The 22,265-nt window shown below is 46.7% G+C and overlaps 1 protein-coding gene across 3 annotated transcripts in view; it reads right to left on the reverse strand.

The window, feature by feature from the left end:
• Positions 1-7,333: 7,333 nt before the first annotated feature.
• Positions 7,334-22,265, reverse strand: part of DGAT2 (diacylglycerol O-acyltransferase 2) — a 36,704-nt gene continuing 21,772 nt past the window's right edge. For 2 of the 3 annotated variants that reach the window (XM_034759152.1, XM_034759153.1), the window contains 4 exons: positions 14,891-15,095; positions 11,372-11,546; positions 10,078-10,280; positions 7,334-8,827 (listed from right to left, as the gene is read on the reverse strand). In XM_034759152.1, the coding sequence (XP_034615043.1) occupies positions 8,673-8,827; positions 10,078-10,280; positions 11,372-11,546; positions 14,891-15,095 (738 nt within the window). In that variant the 3' untranslated portion in view covers positions 7,334-8,672. The remainder of the gene's footprint in view (positions 8,828-10,077; positions 10,281-11,371; positions 11,547-14,890; positions 15,096-22,265) is intronic. The other variant, XM_034759154.1, reaches the window with a different exon arrangement.

A 22,265-nucleotide genomic window follows, 5' to 3' on the forward strand; every position in this document is an offset into this window, starting at 1 on the left:
TCATGAAACAGACTGAGGTCCTGCTGAATAAAAGCAGATGACCTGATTTTCCAAAGTTCTGAGCGCCCACAAATCCCATTGAACTCAATGAGAGGTGGAGTTGCTCAACGCATTTAACAATCGTGACATGCACCCAACCCTCACATGAACCTCTTGCTACACATCAGTAAAACCTCATGGTTTGGAAGAGTGTTTTAAAGTGTCTGGAAGTATCTCATTAAAATTATATTCTTGGATTATTGTGACGCCAGATCAAATTTCCTCAGTCTACAAGTAAAGAAATGTCTTGCAAATTTATCCTCTAAGACTCTAACTGGAATTTAATTAACGATTCTCTTAACCATGCATGAGTCAGGGCAAGTCTACACTTAAAAGAATGCAGCTGCACTGCTGTAGTGCTTCAGTGAAGATGCTACCACGCCGAGGGGAGAGCCTCCCATCGACTCAGTGCTGTCTATATGGGGGTTAGGTCGGTATAACTGCATCGCTCAGGGGGGTGGATTTTTCACACCCCCAAGCCACGTACTTTTTCCAATAGAGGTCTGGCCGCAAAATCAAAGCCATCTTGCTCTCCCAGAGCTGTATTGATGCTTCAGGGCTAACAGGACTAAAAATTAGTTTTAAAAAAATTGCTTCAATGACAACTAAGCACATCTGGCTTGGAATGCAGACGTGGGGCATGTCTTCTGGGTAAGAAGGTGCTGTTTTACAATAGCCCCCATAACGCTGTTAAACTGAGGTGTTGGTGACTCACACAGAACAGGCTTTTTGAAGGAGAGTTTTACTGAGTGACGATTAGAAGAGTTCTCTTAGTAGAAATTCCTTATTGTGGCCCCACTGTTGATGATAAAACGACAACGCATTTTTACGCACAAGGTAGGGACTGTCTTTTTGTTGTGTTTGTCAGACACCGTCCACAATGGGGTCCCCATTTGTGATTGGGGCTCCTAAGTGCTACTGCAATACATGTAATAAATAAAAACAACACCTTTCCGGGATTTCCCACTCTGAGTACTTTCCTAAAACATACACAAACCCAGGAATTCTATTGTGGCACTACACAGGTTGACCACTGGGGGGCAGGACATGCTTACTGTTTGGTCTTTTTGGTAGAACTGAGATGACAATTCTTTCTGTAAAGATCAAATAAATAAATCACTCGCTATTCCTATATTTGCATATAATAGCCCGAGCGTCTCCCTGTTTCTGTTAATATAATAATAGCCCCTTCTCTCTGTGGATCTCAGAGCACTTAGGAAACATCAGTGAATTCATTCTCACAACACTCTCGTAGGTAGGTACGATTACATCTCCCCTATTACAGAGGAGGAAACTGAGGTACGGACAGGCTAAGTGATGGGGCAGAGCTAAGAATAGAATGCAGGAGTCCGGCGTCCCATGTCTGCCCTTTACCTACAAGACCATTCCACCTACTCTTTCAACCACTCTCATAGGACAGATAGTTCTGCTTTTACAAAGCTAAGTAAAAATGAGCAGGGCGTTACCCACAATAACTAAAGAAACTTCAGGGCATGACTATAGGAGCCAGGCACCAACTGAGGTACTGTACTTTTAGCATGAGGTGGCAAAATGGGATGAGCAAACTTTGAATAAGTACATGAGAAGCAAGAGGTGACAATGGAAAGTTTTGCCTGCTACTTAGTAAGGAGGGTGATCCAGTGTTTCAAGTGGTTTGAAAGCCAGAGGGTTGGGATCAAGCATAAGCCCCCCGCCCCACACGTGAAGTAAATGTTCATGCATTTGCTACAGACATTTCACAATGTCTTTAAAAATATACTAGGTGAGTGCATGTAGTTTGTAGCTCATGAAGCTATTGATGCATATTGATATTGTTTTTAAATGAGGCAACAGGCCTCATACAAATTATTCAAATAAAATACACAAATTGTTCTTCTTAACCTCTGAGGATAGGGCAAGAAGCAAGGGGCTTAAATTGCAGCAAGGGAGGTTTAAATTGGACATTAGGAAAAACTTCCTAACTGGTAGGGTGGTTAAGCACTGGAATAAATTGCCAGGGAGGTTGTGCAATCTCCATCACTAGAGATTTTTAAGAGCAGGTTAGACAAACCCCTGTCAGGGATGGTAGATAATAGTTAGCCCTGCCATGAGTGCAGGGGACTGGACTAGATGACCTCTCAAGGTCCCTTCCAGTCCTACGATTCTATACAACCTGTGAGGTTGGGGGGATGGAGAACTGGCGAGGAAGGGGTCTGTGAGCTTCAGTGGGTTGGAGGGTCTCTCTGGGGATTGGGAACTGATGGGCACAATGAGAATCAGTGGGATGGGGGGGGTCTCTCACTGAGGCTGGGGGTGCAGTGACAGTCAGTGTAGTTAGAGCTGAGGGGTCTCTCTGGGGCCAGGGGTGCAGTGACTGTCAGTTCAGTTAGAGCTGAGGGGTCTCTCTAGGGCCGGGGGTGCAGTGACAGTCAGTGAGGTTGAGGCCAAGGGGTCTCTCTGGGGGTGCAGAGAGTCCCTGGAGCCCGTGCTGGGGGTGCTGCCTCTCTTCCCTCCCATACCCATCCTCTCCCTCCCCTGCTGGCCCAGCTCTGAGTCTGTCCCCACCAGGCACTAGGAGGCCAGCTGTGGAGGGTCAACACCCCCTGCAGCGTCTCCCAGCCCCTCTGTGGCACCGGGGCTGTGCCAGGACTGGAATCCTGGAAAGCTGGATTTAGGGCTCCCCTGTGTGTGGATGGGCCAATGAGTGGGCTGTGCCTGCCCATGGAGGACTGGAGCAGGGTTGGGGTTCTGTATGGGGCAGTAGCTCTGATCCCGCTCTGAGAGCCCCACACACCCCCACCCACGCTGTAACCACCGGGGTGAACAAGTAACAGTGACAATGAGAAGGTTGAAATGCTTCGGAATGCAATCCCAACTAAAAGGGGACAGAGAGGCCTCAAGGACAGATTAGAGCCCAGCTAGGGAATGGGGACATAATGAAACCTGAAAGGTTTGATTCCACTTAACCTAAAGGAAGAAGCAGAAATAATCTTAGCAATTATTTCTGAGCAGACCTGGAGGGGAGATATAGCCCCAGTGGATCGGAGAAAGGGAAGCACACTGTGGGAGAGAGGGGGAGCCCAAGAAGTTTCCCTTTAATACTAAGAAGTTTGCTGTAACAATAAAGCAGTAGAGGAAAATAAGGTGATAAGGTTAAGCGGAAACCACAGATACCAATATAGCAATACTATTTACTACTATTTGTAGGAGGGTGGTGCCTAGAAGCCCTGACTGAGATCAGGGCCCCATTGTGCTAGACGCTGTACAAATGTGTGGTCAGAGCCAGCCCTTCCCCCAAATAGCTTACCATTAAAATAGACAAGCCTGACCAAGAGTGGGAGGAGGACAGAGATGGGAAGTGACTTGTTCATGGCAGGTGAGTGCCAGAACTGGGACTAGAACGCTGGTTCGCCAGGTCCTGGTGTCGAACGTAGCTCTTACAATAGCGCAGAGATAGCCTGTACCTTCCCAGAGTAAAAGCCATGGGAGGCGGATTCTGTGAGATTCATTGTGGAGTGTCCTTCAGACGCTTCCATCAGGGTTAACGGCCTTGGTGTCTGCACAGAGTGTGGGTGCACAACCTCTAATCCGGCGGGAGGAAGGAAGCTGCAGCGTGTTTCACCAGCCCCAACATGGTGCTCTCTTCCCATCCAGGACCACCAAAGGGCCTCTCCTCAACATCTGTCTAAACCCCCATTCCAAGAGGGCAGCCATGTTAAGGGTGTGGAGCGTCTCATCTCCCATGGGCAAGGTGAGCTCACCAGCAAAGCAAACACTGGAACTGATAGTCTTCGTTGTCAGTAAGGCAGGAGGAAGCGAGCAGGCTGGTCCTTAGCTACTACTATCCTTGACTGATGAGTCATTTGGCTCCCTGCTTCTGTGTACGTGAAGCCATCAGGCTACCAGCCCTGACCAGTTCTGTTTCCAGGATACAGGAAGCAGAAGTAGACATGAGATGGAAAGCCCAGATCCAGGTCCAGAACCGAATTGCCGGGACGCTTGGGCCTATCACTGCATGCGTTATAACAGAGAACCCCTGCAGCAGATCAGATATTAACCATAAGCCCCTGTACTCAGTCCTGTCCCGGGTCCGGTACAGCTTTTCTGTAAATCCGACAAAAAGAGAATGTGATTTCAAACATTCCAGGATCCTGTGAATTAGCCTTGAGGAATCAACTTCCCCATCAGACTGTCTTCACAGACAGCACATGTTTGCTTCTTAGAGCAGAGTGACACAGATGGTGTCTGGTCTCTTGGTCCCAATCATCTAGGGCAGTGGTTCTCAACCTGCGGCCCATGGGCTGCTTGCAACCCAATCAGCACACAGCTGCAGCCCATGTGATAGCCTCAGGGCCATACAGTACTATATGTAGTATATAGTGTGGATATGGCCCACATCACACAGAGAGCTGCATATGTAGCCCACAATGGTAAATAGGTTGAGAACCTCTGACTTAGGGGGAAAAGAATCCTTTTTTGCACCTGCCTACTGAGCTTTCACTGGCCTCCCTCCTGGCTGGTTAAGTGCTCCCCTCCAGCTATTCTAGCATTCCTAAGCAGTTCTCATAGCTGGGAATAGTTTTGTTTGTTCCCTGCTTTGGAATTTCAGTGCAATTTATCAGGAGCTCAACTCCTCCCTGGTTGGAGCCTTAGTAATGGAGTATCTCTTGAAGCAAGTACACAGAAGACCAGCCAGACCTCAAGTTTGGGGCTTCTTGAAGCCAAGAGCTTCAAGAATCCTAATCCCAGCTCTGAGAGACTTTGGGCAGGTCATTTGCACACAGGCTCTGGGTGAGTTTGTGATGTTGCTAGAGAATTTAAGGGGGGGCCGGGGATTGGTTGTATATGTTGGACTATAACTGTATCTGTCTGTAACAGTGAAATATGGACAGATGGCTAAAGAGAGGTAATGTTAAGAACACAAGTTATCAGTAATGAAATTTGTTTTGCCAGTATCTGTGTACTTGCAGAAATTGCCGGTGAGATGTTGACTACTGACTAAACATACGGATCTCAGCCTGTGATGCAAAACATCAACACCAGTCACAAAACAGGATCTATACCAAAGACGTAAATGACAAAGTACATCAACATGGGATTTACTTGGACTGGAGACAGTGAATACCCTCAGCCGCAGGGCGTGGGATGTAGTGAAGGTCTGTCGAATAACAGCCTAAAACCATCTCTTCTATGCAGACACTCAGGAACAAAACATGACCACCACAAGGGCAAACCACTAGGATTTTTCAAGCGGACACGGGCGCAGTTAATGGCAAACAAGAAAGTTTTACGCTCTGCTGCTGCCGACAATATTAAGGCCCTCAAAGCAGCATACTTCGTGAGTTACAGTGTTGTGAAATCAGGAAAAAAAAAAATCTCACACTGCAGCAGAGGAACTACGGTACTATTGCTTGTGGCTGCAGCCATGGTAAGCACTATGCCCCAAAATTAATTCAGTTCCTGCCATTATCAAATAACAGCGGCATGCTGAATTGATGACATGGCCCATGGGGTCCTAACTCAATCACTAGTAGCCAGTACTTTGCTCCAAAGCTGGACAAATCCATGGACATAGCAGGCTTAGCTCACCGTCTTGTGTACATGTGGTATATTTACAAAGGTGCAATACAGGAGGACATTTTGTTTTTCCAGTTGCTGCCTACCAGAACTGCGAAGGAGATTTTCTGGTTGCTTGACTTCACAAAAACATGGTATCATCAGGTCAGGATGTATTGACATCTGCACTGATGGCGCAAAACCAATGACTGGTAAGTGTAGTGGACTAGTGACACGTATCAGAGCAGTCGCTCCCAATGCAATGCGGGCACATTGCAGTATACATAGGGAAGCACTTGCACCAACAGGAAGGAGGTGCAGGACAGCGCTGTAAACTTTATAAAAGCTCAACCCTTGAGCTCCAGAATCTTTTCCACTCTTTGTAATGAGAGTGGAAGCAAGCATGTCACTCTATTGCTCCACATGGCGGTTTGACAGCTGTCACAGGGCACATTGCTTTGAACTTCATGCCCACCTCCAGGTATTTTTTGGACAGACCACCCATTCCCACTCACTGTCTGTATGACACAGCTTGGCTCTCATGGCTGGGCTACTTGTCCGATATATTCTCTTGCCTGAGTGATCTAACTCTAGGACTTCAAGGGCTCAACGCAACCATCTTCGATGTCCAGGACAAAATTATTATTATAGTTCTATATATTAGGTGTGTGTATGCGCATTGTAATTTGTAAATGTTTGGGCATTAAGAGAGTAACTAGCTCTGTTGGTCTGGGACCATGTGTGCCCTGGGTACCAGATTTAGATGGCTTCAGTTCTGTCAGTACCAATGACACTGATCCAGGTGGAGATAATTTTCAGTTGATTGTGGCACTCTATGGGGACTCCTGGGCCTTGCCTTAGAGGTCTTGCGTGAGTGGCTCCTGGAGTCTGCACTCACTCATCTCTCTTGCAGTGAGGGCTCCTGCCAGGACTCAGGAAGTCTACGGGCTGACTCCTTGAGTAGGAGTTTGAGCCCCAGTTCTCAGTCTTCCCTGGATCTGGGCTTCAGTTGCTGACACAAGGCACACTTCTGTGGAATGTTTCTCTCTCCCAGGCAGTGAACGCACTTTGAGTGTTCGTCAGGCACTGAGAGATTCCTTGCAACTGAGACACTTTTTGAGGCAGGGAGGGAGAAGAGGGGGCTTGGGCATACCAAGGGGTTGGCGAAAGACAAAAGTTTATTAAAAAGGCAATGTCCAAAATAAAATGTAAACTAAGAAGAGAGGCTTCCAGCGAATTGCTAATTTTTTAGCTTCTAAAAGCATTGAGCCACAAATGGACAGCTCAACCATCCTTGGCTAGAGAGACTGAGCTATAGAAGGAACTGAGGTGGGTTTGCATGTGAGGAGCAGCACATGCACCCAAAGTTCTCCGATCAGCAGCGCAGCGACGCAGAAACCCTTACAGTAGAGCACCCATAGGGACACTACTTGAAGTAGTAACTGATGTGTAAGATCTGCACAAGAGGAGTTTCAGCACATTTCAGGGCTCTACTCAAAACCTGGGTCTCATGAAGGATCTCTGGAAAGTAAGTGTTTAATTTCTGAGAGGTTGAGAGGGGAAGAGTTAAAGATTTACTATTGCTTAATCTGTAGGATGTCATTGCCCTGTGCACATGCACCCAGAGTATGTTGGAGGAGCACTTGCAACACAGTCTAAATAAAATAAACCAAATAGCCACAGATAACATTTAAGGAACCCGGTTACACATCTGTATGATGCAGAAGAGAGCCATAGCGGAGGAGAAGAGGGTATGAACTATTTTTGCTCAAATTTATTTCTATAAATTTGTACAAAAAGTTTGGATGTGGTACAATATTCCATCAAATAGGAAAGGAGGAACATTTAGTTGTGATGCAAGATTCCAGGACTGTCCTCTTGCATAATACAAAGGCACGTTTCAGAGCTTCAATACACTCAACAATTAACTGTTGAAGAAGGCAGGTTACACATGCAGTAGTGCAATGTTTTAAATCACACACACACACACACACACACACACACACACACTCTGAATACAACATCTCACTACAAGCATCATTGTCAACATCCATGTAAACATTTTATAAACAAACATTTAAAAACAGTCAATAAATGTATATCCTGTGCAGAAAGACTACTTCCTTACATTCACAGCATGGAATATATTATAATTTTTTTATAAACTCATCTTTGAACAGCAGAATTCATTCCCAACTTTACATTTGGACCCTGATCTTGCAAACACATGCATTACTTCATGCACATGAACAGCCCCGTCGGATTCACCCTGCTGCACATCCCTGGAATGTTTGCAGGATCAGGGCCATTATTACATTCACATAAAATTGCACCTCCCAATACTTCTAGAGTTTGTTTAAAGTATTGCTGGCTAATACTGAGCGCTTCCAACATTCTCATACAACACACATTCAAGTACCATCTAAAGTCAGACCTGCTTATAAAGACATTCAAAAATTAAAAAGAGGGAGCTAAATATACTATATACTGCATGGAAATAACATGGTACATTAGAGTTACAAGTTCTTTTGGTTTCCAACCCCATGCACACCAGAAGCTATAAAACGGGGCCAAACCATCAAATTGCATTGTTTGTGCTTTCAGAAGGGGCTTTTCCCAACCAGAAACGCCCTTGTGCTATGTACCTACAATACCGGGGTCACTATCAAATCAAATAAGTGCTTTCTTTGGGTTGCAAAATGAATGGGCCCAAATCTCCCAGCAGAATCTGTGCCACTGCTGGTAAGAATCTGTAGCAGTGGGAATATTTAAAGTCCATCATTGGCAATCAGAAATATTATATAGCAGATTACAATGGGAATCACATTTTCCCGTCCTCATTCCCACAGCTGTGGGGAATTGTAGTGTTCTTCTTGATAGTGATAGCAATTTGTAATGGGATGTATCTGAAGCAAGATTTTTTTTATTTTTAAAAAGGTCTAACATTTGAATAGTTTAACAACTTTTTTTCCTTTAAAAACAGACACCCATCCACACATGCTTTCAGCTTTATAGAACAAAAAACAATGTGGACTTTTGGAGACACCATCTCCATCTCTGATTTCGAGCAGGTCACCACCAGGTCAAACGTAGTTCTCTCAGTTGATGTCCAATACCTCCGTCTCTGGCAGGCCAAACTTAGTCTTGTACTTATCAAAGAGTCTAATCAGAGAGCTCACATACATGCAGTGATAAAAGTCTATCTCCCTCTGGCTCGGATGGTCAACTTTAGGAATGGTGATAGGCTCCCCAACTGAAATGAAAAACAAAATCCAGATTAGACAGTTTCTCTCCCAACAGAGGGTCTGAGGTTTCTGCATTGTCTAGACTCCTATCTAGGCTGGAGTTTTGCAATGGTCTAGCTACACTTATGCAGTCCCAGATGTAGATGCCCTGCAATGGTGTAAGACAGGGTTTGCACCAGAACAATTTAACATACTAAGGGGGTTATCCAAAGCCCATTGCAATTATTGGAAGGTTTCCCACTGCCTTCAGCGAGATCTGCGTCAGAGTGCAAGTCACACCGGCACAATCCCTGGTTTCCAGTGGTGCAGAGCATGTCTTTAGTAGCCAATTACAGTGGTTGTAACAGAATCAAAGTTACACCAGTGCAAATTTTGCTGCCAATGCACCAGAGGGTGTAGCAACTTCTGCTGTTACAGACCAGCAGTAACTTACTACCCCTTCAAGAGTAAGAAGGAGGAATTGTATCTTAGCAGGATTTCTCAGGAATACAATGCCTCCTGGTGCAACGCCTGGGGTAGTGCAGCTTATGCATTACCCTGGGCTGAAAGGTAAATTCTAGCACACTGAACTGTTCCTGGGTGATCCATGCCAAATATATTGATCTTCTGCACTCTGCTGAGTTGGCTATTGGTTCATGTGCTGTTCTTATCTGGGTCACAAAGGGAGATGCCGCTCTACAATACTGTAAATAAGATATTCCCATAGGATCCACGTGGAGAGAAGGGGGACAGAGTAAGGAAACAATGATAACTTTGGACTGTCTGCACAGCTTAGGCAATTGCTGTAGGATGGATTTTTCATTCACTGTGGATCCTTTAAGACGACTTCAAGAGTCTCAGTTTCTGGTAGGTCCAAGTAACTGCTGTAACGTTTAACACGGATGAATTAGAGACCTGACAAACCTGCTGCAGTAAGAGAAACCCTGCATAGAGCTGGGCTGTTTTTTCCTTCTGAAAAGCTTGGTGCTTTGGGAGGCGAGAACAAAGAGGGGGCTCAGTGTCAGAACACTCAGGCTGGAGTGGGATCCAGACACAGATCTGGATTCCAGAGAGCAACCCAGTGTAACGACTTCTGCTAAACCAACATGGTAACTACAAGGAAGGATAAAAGGCTAAGTTCACCCTGCTTGAATCTGAGCCTTTAGATCCAGGGAGTCTAGTTATCCTAACCTCAGCACAGTCTAAACCAGCCTCTTCTCCAGCCCAATAGAACAGGGCGGTGCAGAATGTCATGTACATGTTCAAATCCAGTGCCTACCAACAGTGGTGATGGGCTTGGAATAAGGTAGCAATCCCCAGGTGTTGGAAGAGAAAAGGCCACGGCCATGGAATATGCACGGAGCAAAACCGATGTGTTTCTGAAACTTCTTCTGGACCCATCTTCCCCAGGAGCCCTCCTCGAAGATCACCTGCTTGTAAACCTCGTTCTCGCCAAACGAATACACCGGGACCAAATCTGCTCTAGAAAGAAAGAAACAAGACGCGAATCAAAACCTTCCAGAGGCTGGAAATCAGCTTCTAGGCTCAAAGCCAGCAGACACATGCCTGAGCAAAGAAGAGCAACAGGGGAGGCTCCAGCTGATTTTCTGCATGCTGTATTCACTGCAACTTTGTCTGCAACATCCAAAACAAGCCTTCACTATTGCTAGGAGTTACTATGGTTTCCAAGATGCAATATGCTCCAGTGGGTGCCCTGGTCAGTTGTACAAGTCATCAGAAGACAGAGTCTAAACTAGAGAGGGAGGATGGGATTGTGATTAAGGCACCAGAGAGACTCAGGAGATCCGGGTTGGATTCCTTGGGCCAATCATTTAATCTGTTTCTCCTCCATAAGGAAGGATTTCCCCCATTTTTCTCCCACGCTTTGTCTTATCTCTTCAAATTGCAAGAGCTATGGGGCTGGGACTGCCCATGTATATGTACAGAGCATGGCATGCCTAGCACAACGATCTTAGCTAGGGCCACTCGGCGTTCCCATAATACAACCCCCAAATCAGAAAAAAGGTGAGCTATCCACCAATGACTTACACAACCAGAGCTGCATGGGTGGGGCTGAAGCAAGCACCTGAACTGCCAGTTTCATATAGGTGCGCACACACAAAAAGTTAATCTGGTTCCTATTTCAGGGGTGGGCAGAACAATACCGTGGAAGTGGAACAAAGTAAAGGACAATACAGGCTTTGGAACAGCAGAGTCTTACTGATAGGGTTACCATACGTCTGGATTTTCCCCGGACATGTCCGGCTTTTTGGTCCTCAAATCCCCATCTGGGAGGAAATTCCAAAAAGCCAGGCATGTCCGGGGAAAATAGGGAGGGGTCATGGGGCTTGGATCTGGGCCGGGGGCCGCTTGCCCCGGGGGCCGAGCCGGGCCGGAGCCGCTGGGACCAGGGCTGGGGGTGCTCGGCTGGCGCCATTTGCCCAGGGCTGGGGCCGCTGGGACCAGGGTTGTGGGTGCTGAGGGTGAGTGTAATGGGGGGGCCGTTATAAATCTACTCCCATAGGTGTGCTGGAAATTGAAGTGTTCTGGATTAGAGCTGATTTCTCCTTTACCCGTGTCGTAGAGCCAGCTTCACAAATCCCTTCCGATTTTTCAGAGTCACCGAGTTCTTCCCTGGTGTGCAGTTCAGGGACTCTGCGGCTCCTCCCACCACAATGACAATTGCATTTCCACTGCCGTTCTTGGACAGGATGTAATCTATGCTGTCGCGGTTCACAGGACAGATACCTGAGCATTCCAGGAGAGAGAAATCTGGCTAGGAATTACTGAAGACTTGCCATTTGTAGTGCAGAAGATGAGTGGGCAAGGAGGGACACATTTGATTTTGAAAACAAAGTGCTGCATAATTCCCAACTTCTAAAGAGCATCTCCCCCCATCCTCCAGGGTGAGATATGGCACTTATTCAATTCCAGCTGTTATAGACCAGCTGGATGGTCCTAAATAGGCCAACCATCCTCCTAACTTAGAAAGGAAATCCCCACAGACCAAAATGAACTCCAAAGATTTTTAAAGCCACATGGGTATGCTGAGCTCAGCACTGCAACACCTAAGTGATTTAGAAACCTAAATCTCATTGTCAAAAGGGATTTAAGCACTTAAACATGTAAGTTAATATATATAAATATATATATATATATATATAAAGATTATACTTATCTCAAAGAACTGGAAGGGCCATTGAGTCCAGCCCCCTGCCTTCACTAGCAGAACCAAGTACTGATTTTGCCCCAGATCCCTAAGTGGCCCCCTCAAGGACTGAACTCACAACCTGGGTTTAGCAGGCCAATGTTCAAACCACGAGCTATCGCTCCCCCCCAAAGTTCCATTGATACTGGATGGTATTTAGCGTCTTAAGTGCCTAACTCCCTTTTGAAAATGTTTTCACTCCTAAATCAGTTAGGTACTGCAGCACAGACCACAGCAATACCCAAATACCTTTAAAAAGCCGGGCCTAAAACCGATAGACTCAGACTCATAGACTCATAGACTTTAAGGTCAGAAGGGACCATCATGATCATCTAGTCTGACCTCCTGCATGATGCAGGCCACAAAGCCGTCCCACCCTTTCCCTTGCCTCGGCGCCGGCTTTAGGAAGTGCGGGGCCCAATTCGAACAGTTTCGACGGGGCCCCGACAGGGATGACTAAAAAAAACACGTTAAAAAAAACACGTGGGGATAGATGCGGCACTTGTCTTACATCAGTACAAGGACCCTAATCCCACCAGCTTTTTGCTATTACAGGACATCATTGCTCTGGCGCGTGGGCACTGAACTTTACCCTTTCAGTTGGCAGTATTGGTCACTGGTGTAGTGCCGGAACGGCTAGCACATAAGAGCTCACTTCTGCACTCAGATGAATGCCCATTTGTCCAAGAGCCATAGGGCTGTCTAATTTAAGGGAAAAATCCTGCCCCCAAATTTTGTAGCACTCAGAGTAGTTTTACACTTATCAAAGGGAGAAACTGAGTGCTCAGTCAATTTAGCAGGATTTTCTAAATATTTTAATGGCTGTGTAATGGTTTTTGCTGGGGGATATAGTGTGAAACCATGAAGAGAGACAGGAAACAGTGGGGAGAAATCTCATGTCCCTGGAAAGATGCTTTCGTGTTGCATTCTGGGGTGGAAAGCAAGAAATGCACAGTGCACCTTCACACTGGGATCTCTCTATTCCAGTGTCGATTAGCCAAAGAACTAGCGCATTTTTCTAACACTGCACTTCAAAATGGAGAGTGCTAGAAGTTAAAGCAAGCTAGACACTGTCTGTTCTGCTCTCAAACTAGAAAGTATGTATGGTGAAAAGGTATTCTGGTGGCCTTCATTACTGCAGCATAATTCTCTCAAGAACCCAGTACTGGCAAAGATGAGGATACAGTCTGCAGGAGAGTAGGTGAATACCATCCATTATACAGCCCTACAGGGGGGCATAATGCTTTACGGAATTAGTGCCAGGCTTGGCTCCAAGGAGCTTAAAATTCCAATCAGAAGTAGAAAAGGGGGATTTATTTTCCAGCTTTATTAAAAATCACTTAATTGACAATGCCAAATATATGCAGTATCTTCTCAGATTCCTGAAATACAGGGATTTTATGGTAAGGTTATTCAGTCTAGAAAAAGTGTCCTTGTTCCTAAATCAAGTTTCAGATACACTAAAACACAGTACACAGTCAAAGGACTTCTATTTTCCTGAAATCAGTGACAGCTTTCTCACTAGAACCTACAACATACATGATTTAAAGATTGGAATGAATGAGATGCATTAGTGCAACACAGGAAGATCAATTTCACTGCTTAATACCCCCAGCCCCATCTAAAAACGGAGAGACAGCTTGCTTTTCCCTTCAAAAGGGCTTTATGGAACAGCTACAAGCTGAAATAATACCTAGTCTATCTGTGGTAGGTAGCTAACTAGCCCATAGGACATGCAGGTTAGCAAGAGACCATCCCTCCTTGGTAGCAAGCCATGGTGTGACTCTACCTCACAGTGCCTGCCATGGTCTGTTTGTGTGCACTCTACTGGTGTGTATGTGTGTGTGGGCGGACACATACACACACTTCGTTGCAGTGCTTGGAGCTAGCCCTTTGAAAAAAAAAAAAAAGACAAGATAAAAAGCACATCACCACATTGCATGTGGACAGTCCATGGTAGGCTAGATTCAGACCTCCAGCTTGCCACAAACTAAATGTTCAAGTGTAACCTCACCACAGGCTACTGCCACACAGAGCATGTCTAAGTCTCCTTCCTAAGACCAAGTCTACACTACACTTATTTCAGTAGAAGTACGTTGCTCAAGGGTGTGGTTTTCACACCTCTGAGCAACGTAATCATACTGACTGTAGCCCCCTCCCGAGACAGCGCTATGTTGGCAGGTGAGTTTCTCCAGCCAACGTAGCTACAGCCTCTCGCAGAGGTGGAGCGACTACTAAGCCGATGGGAGAGCGCTCTTCATCAAAGCGCTACAGAAGCGCAGCGGCACCAACGTCTCTTTTGTAGTATAGACCTACCCTAACATTCCTTTCCTGGCCATCAGAGTTAATAGTCCAAGTTTCCCCCTTAAAGGCAAACTGCCAATTTTCTATAGCCTTTTTGGTAATTACGGTAAATGTAATAGGATTAAGAAGCAAAGTTAACCACAGTACTAAAATAATCAAGCACTAAAGAGAACACTTACATTTGCTAGACATAAATTTGGCCTGTTTTTTTCTCACCACCTCCAAATGCTCAATAGATCTTAGGAGATGGAAGAGGCTTATTGTATCCTTTAGCCCACATCCACTGGTGCCACTGCTAGATTGCCCACCTGCAGTGTTTCTTAGAACTATAGCAAGATATGGGCTTCAGTGTGCCTTTGTCTTTCTACTAATATAAACCAGTCTCAGCCGCTCCAGCAGGCGAGACGAGACGAGAACAAGCTGAGGAAAAAGATTCTGCAAATAAACTGATTTCAGCTTCAAGCTTTGGATGCTGCAATAGAGACCAGGGGGAGGGGGGAGGAGGGAGAGAGACAGAGAATCTGGAGAGTGGCTAGGTGGGAAGAGGGAGAGAGGAAGGAGTGGGATCTTTCGTTCTTACCGCCAGACATTAAGTAGTCCCTCAAAATAGGCATTCTAAAGTTCCCAGCTAACGTAGCAAGGTACGGTCTGATACCAGGAAACTTCTGGCCAACACCAGTGGCTTCTGTGCTGAAGTTGCAGAACGCACCCAAGCCCATGATTCCATGCGGGTGGTAGCCAAAAATGTAATTCCTGTTGGTCAGCAGATTGTGGGTTTTAACCAGCTGAGAAAGAGAAAGGAACATAAAGTTAACACAATTGTTTTAAAACACCAGCAAAATTGCACGCAGAAATTCTCTCGCACGATACAACATAAGGCCAAGAGAAAAGCAGGTTTTGAAAAATAAGTTTGACACTAAATTTTGAAATCTGCAAAGCGTCAGTGCCCAATTCACCAATGCTGATCTTCTGATCCCAGCCCAGAAATTTACCTCCCATCACCATCCACCAAGGAAATACAGGACATGCCATCTTGAATTCACTTGGGATGGTGGAAATGAATGAGAGATTCAACAAGAAAATCCTTTTGGCACCCTACAGTTAAGAGGCAAATATTGTATGAATGTGTAGTCCCATGATAGGGAACACATGCTCACTTTGCCACGTTTAAGGGAGTGATTGGGTTTCAGCAAAAACCCATTTCCCTTCAATGCCCCTCCTGCCTAGGGTGACCAGATAGCAAGTGTAAAAAAATCAGGACAGGGGGTGGGGAGTAATAGGTGCCTATATAAGAAAAAGCCCCCAAAAATCGGGACTGTCCCTATAAAATCGGGACATCTGGTCACCCTACTCCTGCCATCCCTCATTCCTGAAATCCTATTCTTTGCAGTCCTGGAAGCAGAGGCTGTACTTGGTGCCACAAAGCCCTTTAGACTGAACTACTGCACAGGAACTAGGGAAAAACCATTTCCTGTATTCATTACCTGTAGCTGCTAGCAAAATTAAATTTGCCGAGTACCTGAATGCAGGCTCTGACTCCCTGAAACCCCCATCTGCTGCTTTGCACTTCTAGAGCAGTTTACATTTAGTCACCTCCCGAAATAAGCAGCCTCAACATAGTTTGCGCTTGATTGGCAGCAGATAGTTTCTGTAACATTTTTCTTCCCATGTTAGTGAGATCTTTCCCCAACTCTAAAATGCCAAAAGTGGGTGCACAAGGCCTTCATAACCAGGGGCTGGTACTGTTCAGTTCCTGGAGGACCTGTACAGGAATCCAAGTGACAAGCCTTTTTGATTCAAGGTTGTGCAAGTTTTCTGGCCATTTGAAAATAGGGAGAAGACAGACTGGTACAGAATCAATCCCTCCTGGACAAATTCAAATTTCATCCGCGCATCTTAGTTCTCAGCCACACATAGGGTTACCATCCATCCGGGTTTCCCCGGACATGTCTGGCTTTGTCGCTTCTAATAAAGTAGAAATGTCTGGGATTTCCCCCTTCCCCCAATGCAGAGTGCGGCGCAGCTGATTGGATGGCTGGGCCTGATTGAAAGCCGCTTGCAGCCACTGGGGCCCTCTAGCAGCCAGAGTCCCTCCCCCTCCCCTGCAGAGCAGTGCCACAGTGTTGGCTGCACATGAAGCTCGCAACTCTCCCTCCGCCTGGTAGGGGGGACAGGCAAGGGACAGGGAACGGGGGATTAGATTGGTCGGGGGTGCGGGGGGGGGCTGTCGGGAGAAGGGGGTGTAGAGAGTGGTTGGGGCAGTCAGGGGACAGGGAGACTTAGATGGGGGCAGGGTCCTGGGGGCAGTTAGGGTGGGGGGGGTCTCAGGAGAGGGCAGTCAGGGGACAGGTAGGGGATTCTGAGGGGGGCAGAAAGTGGGAGGGGGCAGGGCTAGGGCGGCACCCCGTGTCCTCTTTTTTGATTGTTGAAATATAACCCTAGCCACACATAGCAAACAAAATGCAGAGAAAAATCCACGACCTGCCTGAAGCCGTGCTAGGTGCAAATTGGTTTCACTTAATTAACCTGCTACCATTTAGCACACAAAAAACACCCCCATGAAAAGCCATCTGACTGGGAAAGGAAGTCATGTAGTTGTCGTGTAGTTCAGTGACCCTGTAAATCATAGCATAGGATGGCTTTGCATCTGTGAGTGACCTTCTCTGCCATTAAAGCCTGGCTACTTTATACAAGTTATCAACTGGTCTTTCACAAGGCAGAACAGGATCACGGACTAGAATTCCTTGGTGGATGCAGGAGCAGAGAGACTGGCTTTGTTTCAGATGGTGCATTCAGAATAAGACTGTACAGATTCTGCCAGGTTCCAAAAAGGCAGAAACTTTAACTGCTCTGTTCTAGTATATAGTACAACACACCACAGTCTAAATTTTGGCCTCAGATATCTACATGCATCTTGCATTAAAGTCAGTTTAATGGGTTAACTTCAGTGGGAGCTGCACTCATGTTTGGGTACTGTGGTAGTACTCAGGAGCCCCAGTCACGAGCCAGGATACCATTGTGCTAGGTGCTGGATAAACACATAACAAAAAGACAGTCCCTGCTCCAAAGAGCTTACAAGTCTCTCACATGTCCAAAGGCAGAATATGACCCTTGGTATGCATATATAATAAGTTGCATTTGAAAGAGCAGAGAAACTTTCCAAAAAACTGATAATGTTGCACCATCATAGCTGATTTACGCCAAGAAGTTTATTGGTGATAGGACAACATGGCTCGACTAAACGACAAAGCAATGAAATGCATCTCTGTGGGCCTAACGTGTTGTGATCAATCTAATGCCCTGGCGTTTGTATGCACATGCAATAGGCTGTATTTGAAAGAATGCAGAAACTTTCCAAATATCTGGTGAAAGTAGGTTTGCACCATCACAACACATTTTACATGAAGAGATTTCTAGGCAACAGAAGTCAAGTCACGTTGTCCTGAATTGCCAAGATTCCAGATCACCAAAAAGTACCTAAGCAATTGATCAAGCATCCAGGAGTTTGAATCAAACAGAGGACCATACTCTCAAAAACAAATCTACCACACAGTAACATATTTGTTCTGAAAAAAGCACACGATGATCCATACATTTAACCTGCTGAAGTATCATTCATCATCTTCCCCAGGGACTTACTCTCTTTGCAACAGTTACAAAGTTATAAATTCTGTGGAACTAATACCCCAGGAGTATTATAAGGATGCTCAGATGTATTACATGATGGTAGCAGCCACCGTTCTTGAGCAGGAGGGGACCCTGTTTTGCTAAGTGCCAACCCCATGCCAAGATTCAAACTTATTGCTTTATAAATTAGGGCAATTTTTTTTTCAGGGTTTCCCCCCTTTTTAATCTCATGAAAAGAAAAGCCGGCAAGAGGACACAAAGCAACTCTGTTTTCCTTCTCTGGAAGAAGAAACCCCAAAGTTCTGATTTTGAGCCCCAGAACGACAATCTCTAGATGAGCTTTCTGAAGAGCTCAATTATTTATGGTTTGTACTGCAGTAATTCTCAAGATCCTCAATCACAGACCAGGATCCCATTGTGTCTGGCGCTGTACAAACCTAGAACAAGACAACCCCTGCCCTAAAGAGCTGCTTATATTATAGCACTCACAATGTTTGAGAATCAGGCACCATGTGGTTTTAAAGCTAAACTCTGTTTCATGTCTCATCAGCAGAGAAAGGAGTTAAATGCAAAAAGATTGCATCCCATTACTGAACAAACTGCTGTGCATCATTAATTGGCACAGTAGTGCATGTTCTGCCACCGTGCTTTGTTCCAGTACCCGGATATAGCAGGAAGGACATTCCACATCTTTATGGCTTTGGGATGCAAGAAAGAGTCATGGGGCCAGACAAAGAAATGGAAACTGCTTTTCAGGAGTAGCAGGGATAACTAAAAGGAGGGGAATGGGTGGAGAGAGACTGAACATTCAGTTATGGATAAAATAGCGGTACCCGATTTCTCCTGCCCTAGTACTGGGGGAGACAGGTAGCAAGTAGTGACTAGCAGGCCTGGGCAAGGAGGGTGGCCACAGTACACCTGCAGTTTGGTTTAACCAGACTCAGGGTCTATAAGTTACATGTAGTGCATTTATTAATAGCTTTAGAGCCTTAGACACTTTGCAGTTAAAAGGGTGAAGGAGCTTTAACAGACTCCGGTGAAGCAGACGGTCCCTTTGCTGTCAGACTAGCAGTATAAACACCTAAGCACAGCTTTCCCACTGCTGGAGTAGTCTAGATAGAGGAGCACAGGGAAGCAGGACTCCTATTCCATTGCCAGCTCTGCAACTAATTTTCTGTACGTCTTGGGGCAAGTTATTTGATCTCAGTTTCCTCAGCTGTGAAGGGATGGGGCCATACCTCTCTCAGGAGAGAGGCTGCTTTGGGTTACAGCTCAGACCTAATTAAAGATGCTGCAAGGTCTGGGTTACCTTTCTGCATTCTAATAATGCATATGGAGAGCCTGCCCCTTCTATATGCCTCATTGACCACACTGAGAGGGGGAAGAGAGCCAGCTCATCCCAGCAGCTGTACTTGGTCACCCCGAATCCCACGTGCTTGTGTTTATCCCGAGAGGTCACTTTAGGAGGGAGTTCACACCCTTCGGGGCTCTGAAAGCTGCACTCTGCAGTGGTGTCTGTTCGCCATTGGACTCTAATCTGTCAGGGCTTCCACTGGACAGGAGGCCCTTTTGCAACCCTGCCAGCCTTCTGGAAGCTGAAGCAGCAATGAGGAGTGTTTGGTTACACCCCCTCCACCCCCTTCTCCCAGCACTGTGAATGGGCTACAGAAACCCCACGGGTATGTCTACACTGCTGTCACGAGGTGGGATTGCCTCATGTGTGGACAGGCCTGAGTTAGCTTGGATCAAGCTAGCTCACTAAAAATAGCAGCAGAGCTGTGGTGGGACCGGCTAGCCACTGGAGTGCAGTCCCACCAGTACTCTGGGTGCATACTTGGAGAGCTAGCCCATGCCGCTGCGTCTACAGTGCTAGCGATACCCAAGCTCGCTCGATCCAAGTAGTAGGTCCAAGCCAGTAGGCCTATGCATTCTGCAGTCACACCTCCAGACAGCAGCCCAGAGACGAGCGCAAGCCATGTGTGGCTTATGCGCAGCAGATGGACAGGTGTTCCCCACAACCCCTCCAGCCTGGCAGACGTCTGGCACATGAGACAACCTTGTCAGAAAACTACATCCTCCCCTTCTCTCCTCAATTTAACACAGCCCACTGCCCTTCCTTTGCACAGCATCCCAGAAGGATGGGGCAGGCCAGCCAGTTATGTCTGTGGTACCTGCTGAGGGGGTAGGTGCCGGGTTAGTGAGTTGTATCACTGAGCAGACCACGCCCATGAGGCTCTTAAAAGCTGTACCCCAGAGTGATGTGGCATTTCCAGCAAAGCAAGGAGGCTTCTAGAGAAAAACACTCAGGCGGAGGGGGAGGGGGGAGAAAATCCAGAATTATAATAATTAAAAGAACAAGAGCTTTGGAAGCATGATAAATGCTGTGTCAGGGCTTCAGCCAAACCTGTACCTGGCAGAGGCTAGAAAGAAACTTTTCCTGGGTACAAGTTACCCAGGAAGATTTTCTTGCACCTTCCTTTAAAACTGCCATTGGCCACTGTTGGTGGCAGGACTGTGGACTAGATGGACCACTGGTCGGAGCATGGCATTTCCCACAAAATCCTATAGGTGATTAAGCCAGCTGATTAAGAGGGAGAGTAGTCCATAACTGCTCATTGTTTTGTTTTCCCCTGTACATATACTACTACTTTAGCATGGAGATCCTAAAGCTTCCCTGGTGCCCCCCTTCAACACCTCACTCTCTGCTCCCTGTGAAACCTTCCTCCTCCGCTTATTTTACAGCCCTCACTAGGTGAAAGGTGCCCTAATGCAAAGTTCAGCAGCACAAAATCCCTGCTTCCCCTTGCCTCACGCTGTTCAGCGGTTACCGAGAGATATTTAAAAAGGGTTACCCCCAGACTGAAGCTACGACCTTTGGCACAGTGCCCTGAGGTTGGACTTTCCTCCCCACAGCTAATAAAACTGCTGTGAACGTGACCACTGGGTGCACGGGGAGCTGTTGAGTCTGACACCGCGACAGAGCATGCACAAGCAGAAGTGGAAGTAGTCATAGTAACAGGACACAGTCCAAGTAGAGAGCCTGAACAGCCTAGGGTCCAAGGGTTTGAACACCATCCAGACCTAGGGCTCACCTCAAAGCACTGACTGTCCAAATTTATTTGTAGACCAAGGGTACGTCTACCCTTTGAGTGGCGGCAGCAATGGTGTGATGGGCCAGCTGTGTCTAGTATGCACCTAGCATGTCAGCCAGATACAGGCTTGGGCCAGCCAGCCCCTCCCACTCCTCACACCACCATACACTACTGTTAAGCCCACTAGATCAGACAGTGGGTCTTACCCCTCAAGCTGTTTGAGCTGGAATTTACACCTCCGGCCCCACATGGAGACACACCCCTGGAGTGAAGGAAAGGAACACAGCTACAAGCCAGGGGGCAGGGGTGACTGAGCACAGGGCTAATTCCTGTTCGTATTTATTCCTCTTTATGCTGGACCAGCAGGAGACGTTGGGTAAGGAGGAGGGAGGTTAGAACAAGCAAAGAGAGCAAGGGGTTGGTGAGGGCAGGGAGAACGATGCAGGCACCGCGAGGACTGAGGCAGAGGCTGGCGCAAACAGCCGATCAGCAGAGAGTAAAAGCCGTCTGAGAGCTCCCAGTGCTGCACGCTGGCTGCTGACATCACTTGGGTCCAAGGTGTCTGGAGCAAGCGATACCAGCTGGGCATCTCCCTGCCTCACTGGTGCCAGGAATACCCCTCGTATCCCCAGAGGCTGGAGTTTGTCCTGTCTTGCTTCCTCCATAGCCCAATCCCCTGACCTGGGGTGGGAGTGCTAAGCCCCAAGGTCTGGCTACCATTTTTGCAGAAACACCCATCTATTCAATCTCAGCAGAGGGGCTGGAGGTTATTGAAATTAGGGATTAAAGAAGACCTGCGATGTCTAGTGCAGGACGCAAGAGCCTCTGCTTCAATTTAGCTGCAGCAGGACCAGCTTAGAAGGAAGGAAAATACTCTTCTGTATGCCAACTAGGCCAGCCAGATCAAAGGGATTTGGGAGCAAGCTGGAAAAGCTCTTACAAGCCTCATTTGGCATGAATGGTGCAAGGCTGCCTGCAGCCACCTTTGACTCTGCTAGCAAGATAATTGCCAGGTGCTTATTTGAAATAATAGTATTAAGCAGAGGCTGTTTGCAGCTACACTCTTCGCTCCCGAATGGCTTCAGCAGAACTTTAAGTAGCCAGCATTAAAGTACACACATTCAGCATTTTAACTGTGCATCTCTTCTGATCAAGCAGGCACTTTATAAAGCCAAGCACTACAGCGTTCACGTGCACAAACACTAGTTCACATTCACAAGCACTGCAGTGGTTCTC

Source organism: Trachemys scripta, chromosome 1 (assembly GCF_013100865.1).
Source record: "Trachemys scripta elegans isolate TJP31775 chromosome 1, CAS_Tse_1.0, whole genome shotgun sequence".
NCBI classification, from domain to species: domain Eukaryota; kingdom Metazoa; phylum Chordata; order Testudines; family Emydidae; genus Trachemys; species Trachemys scripta.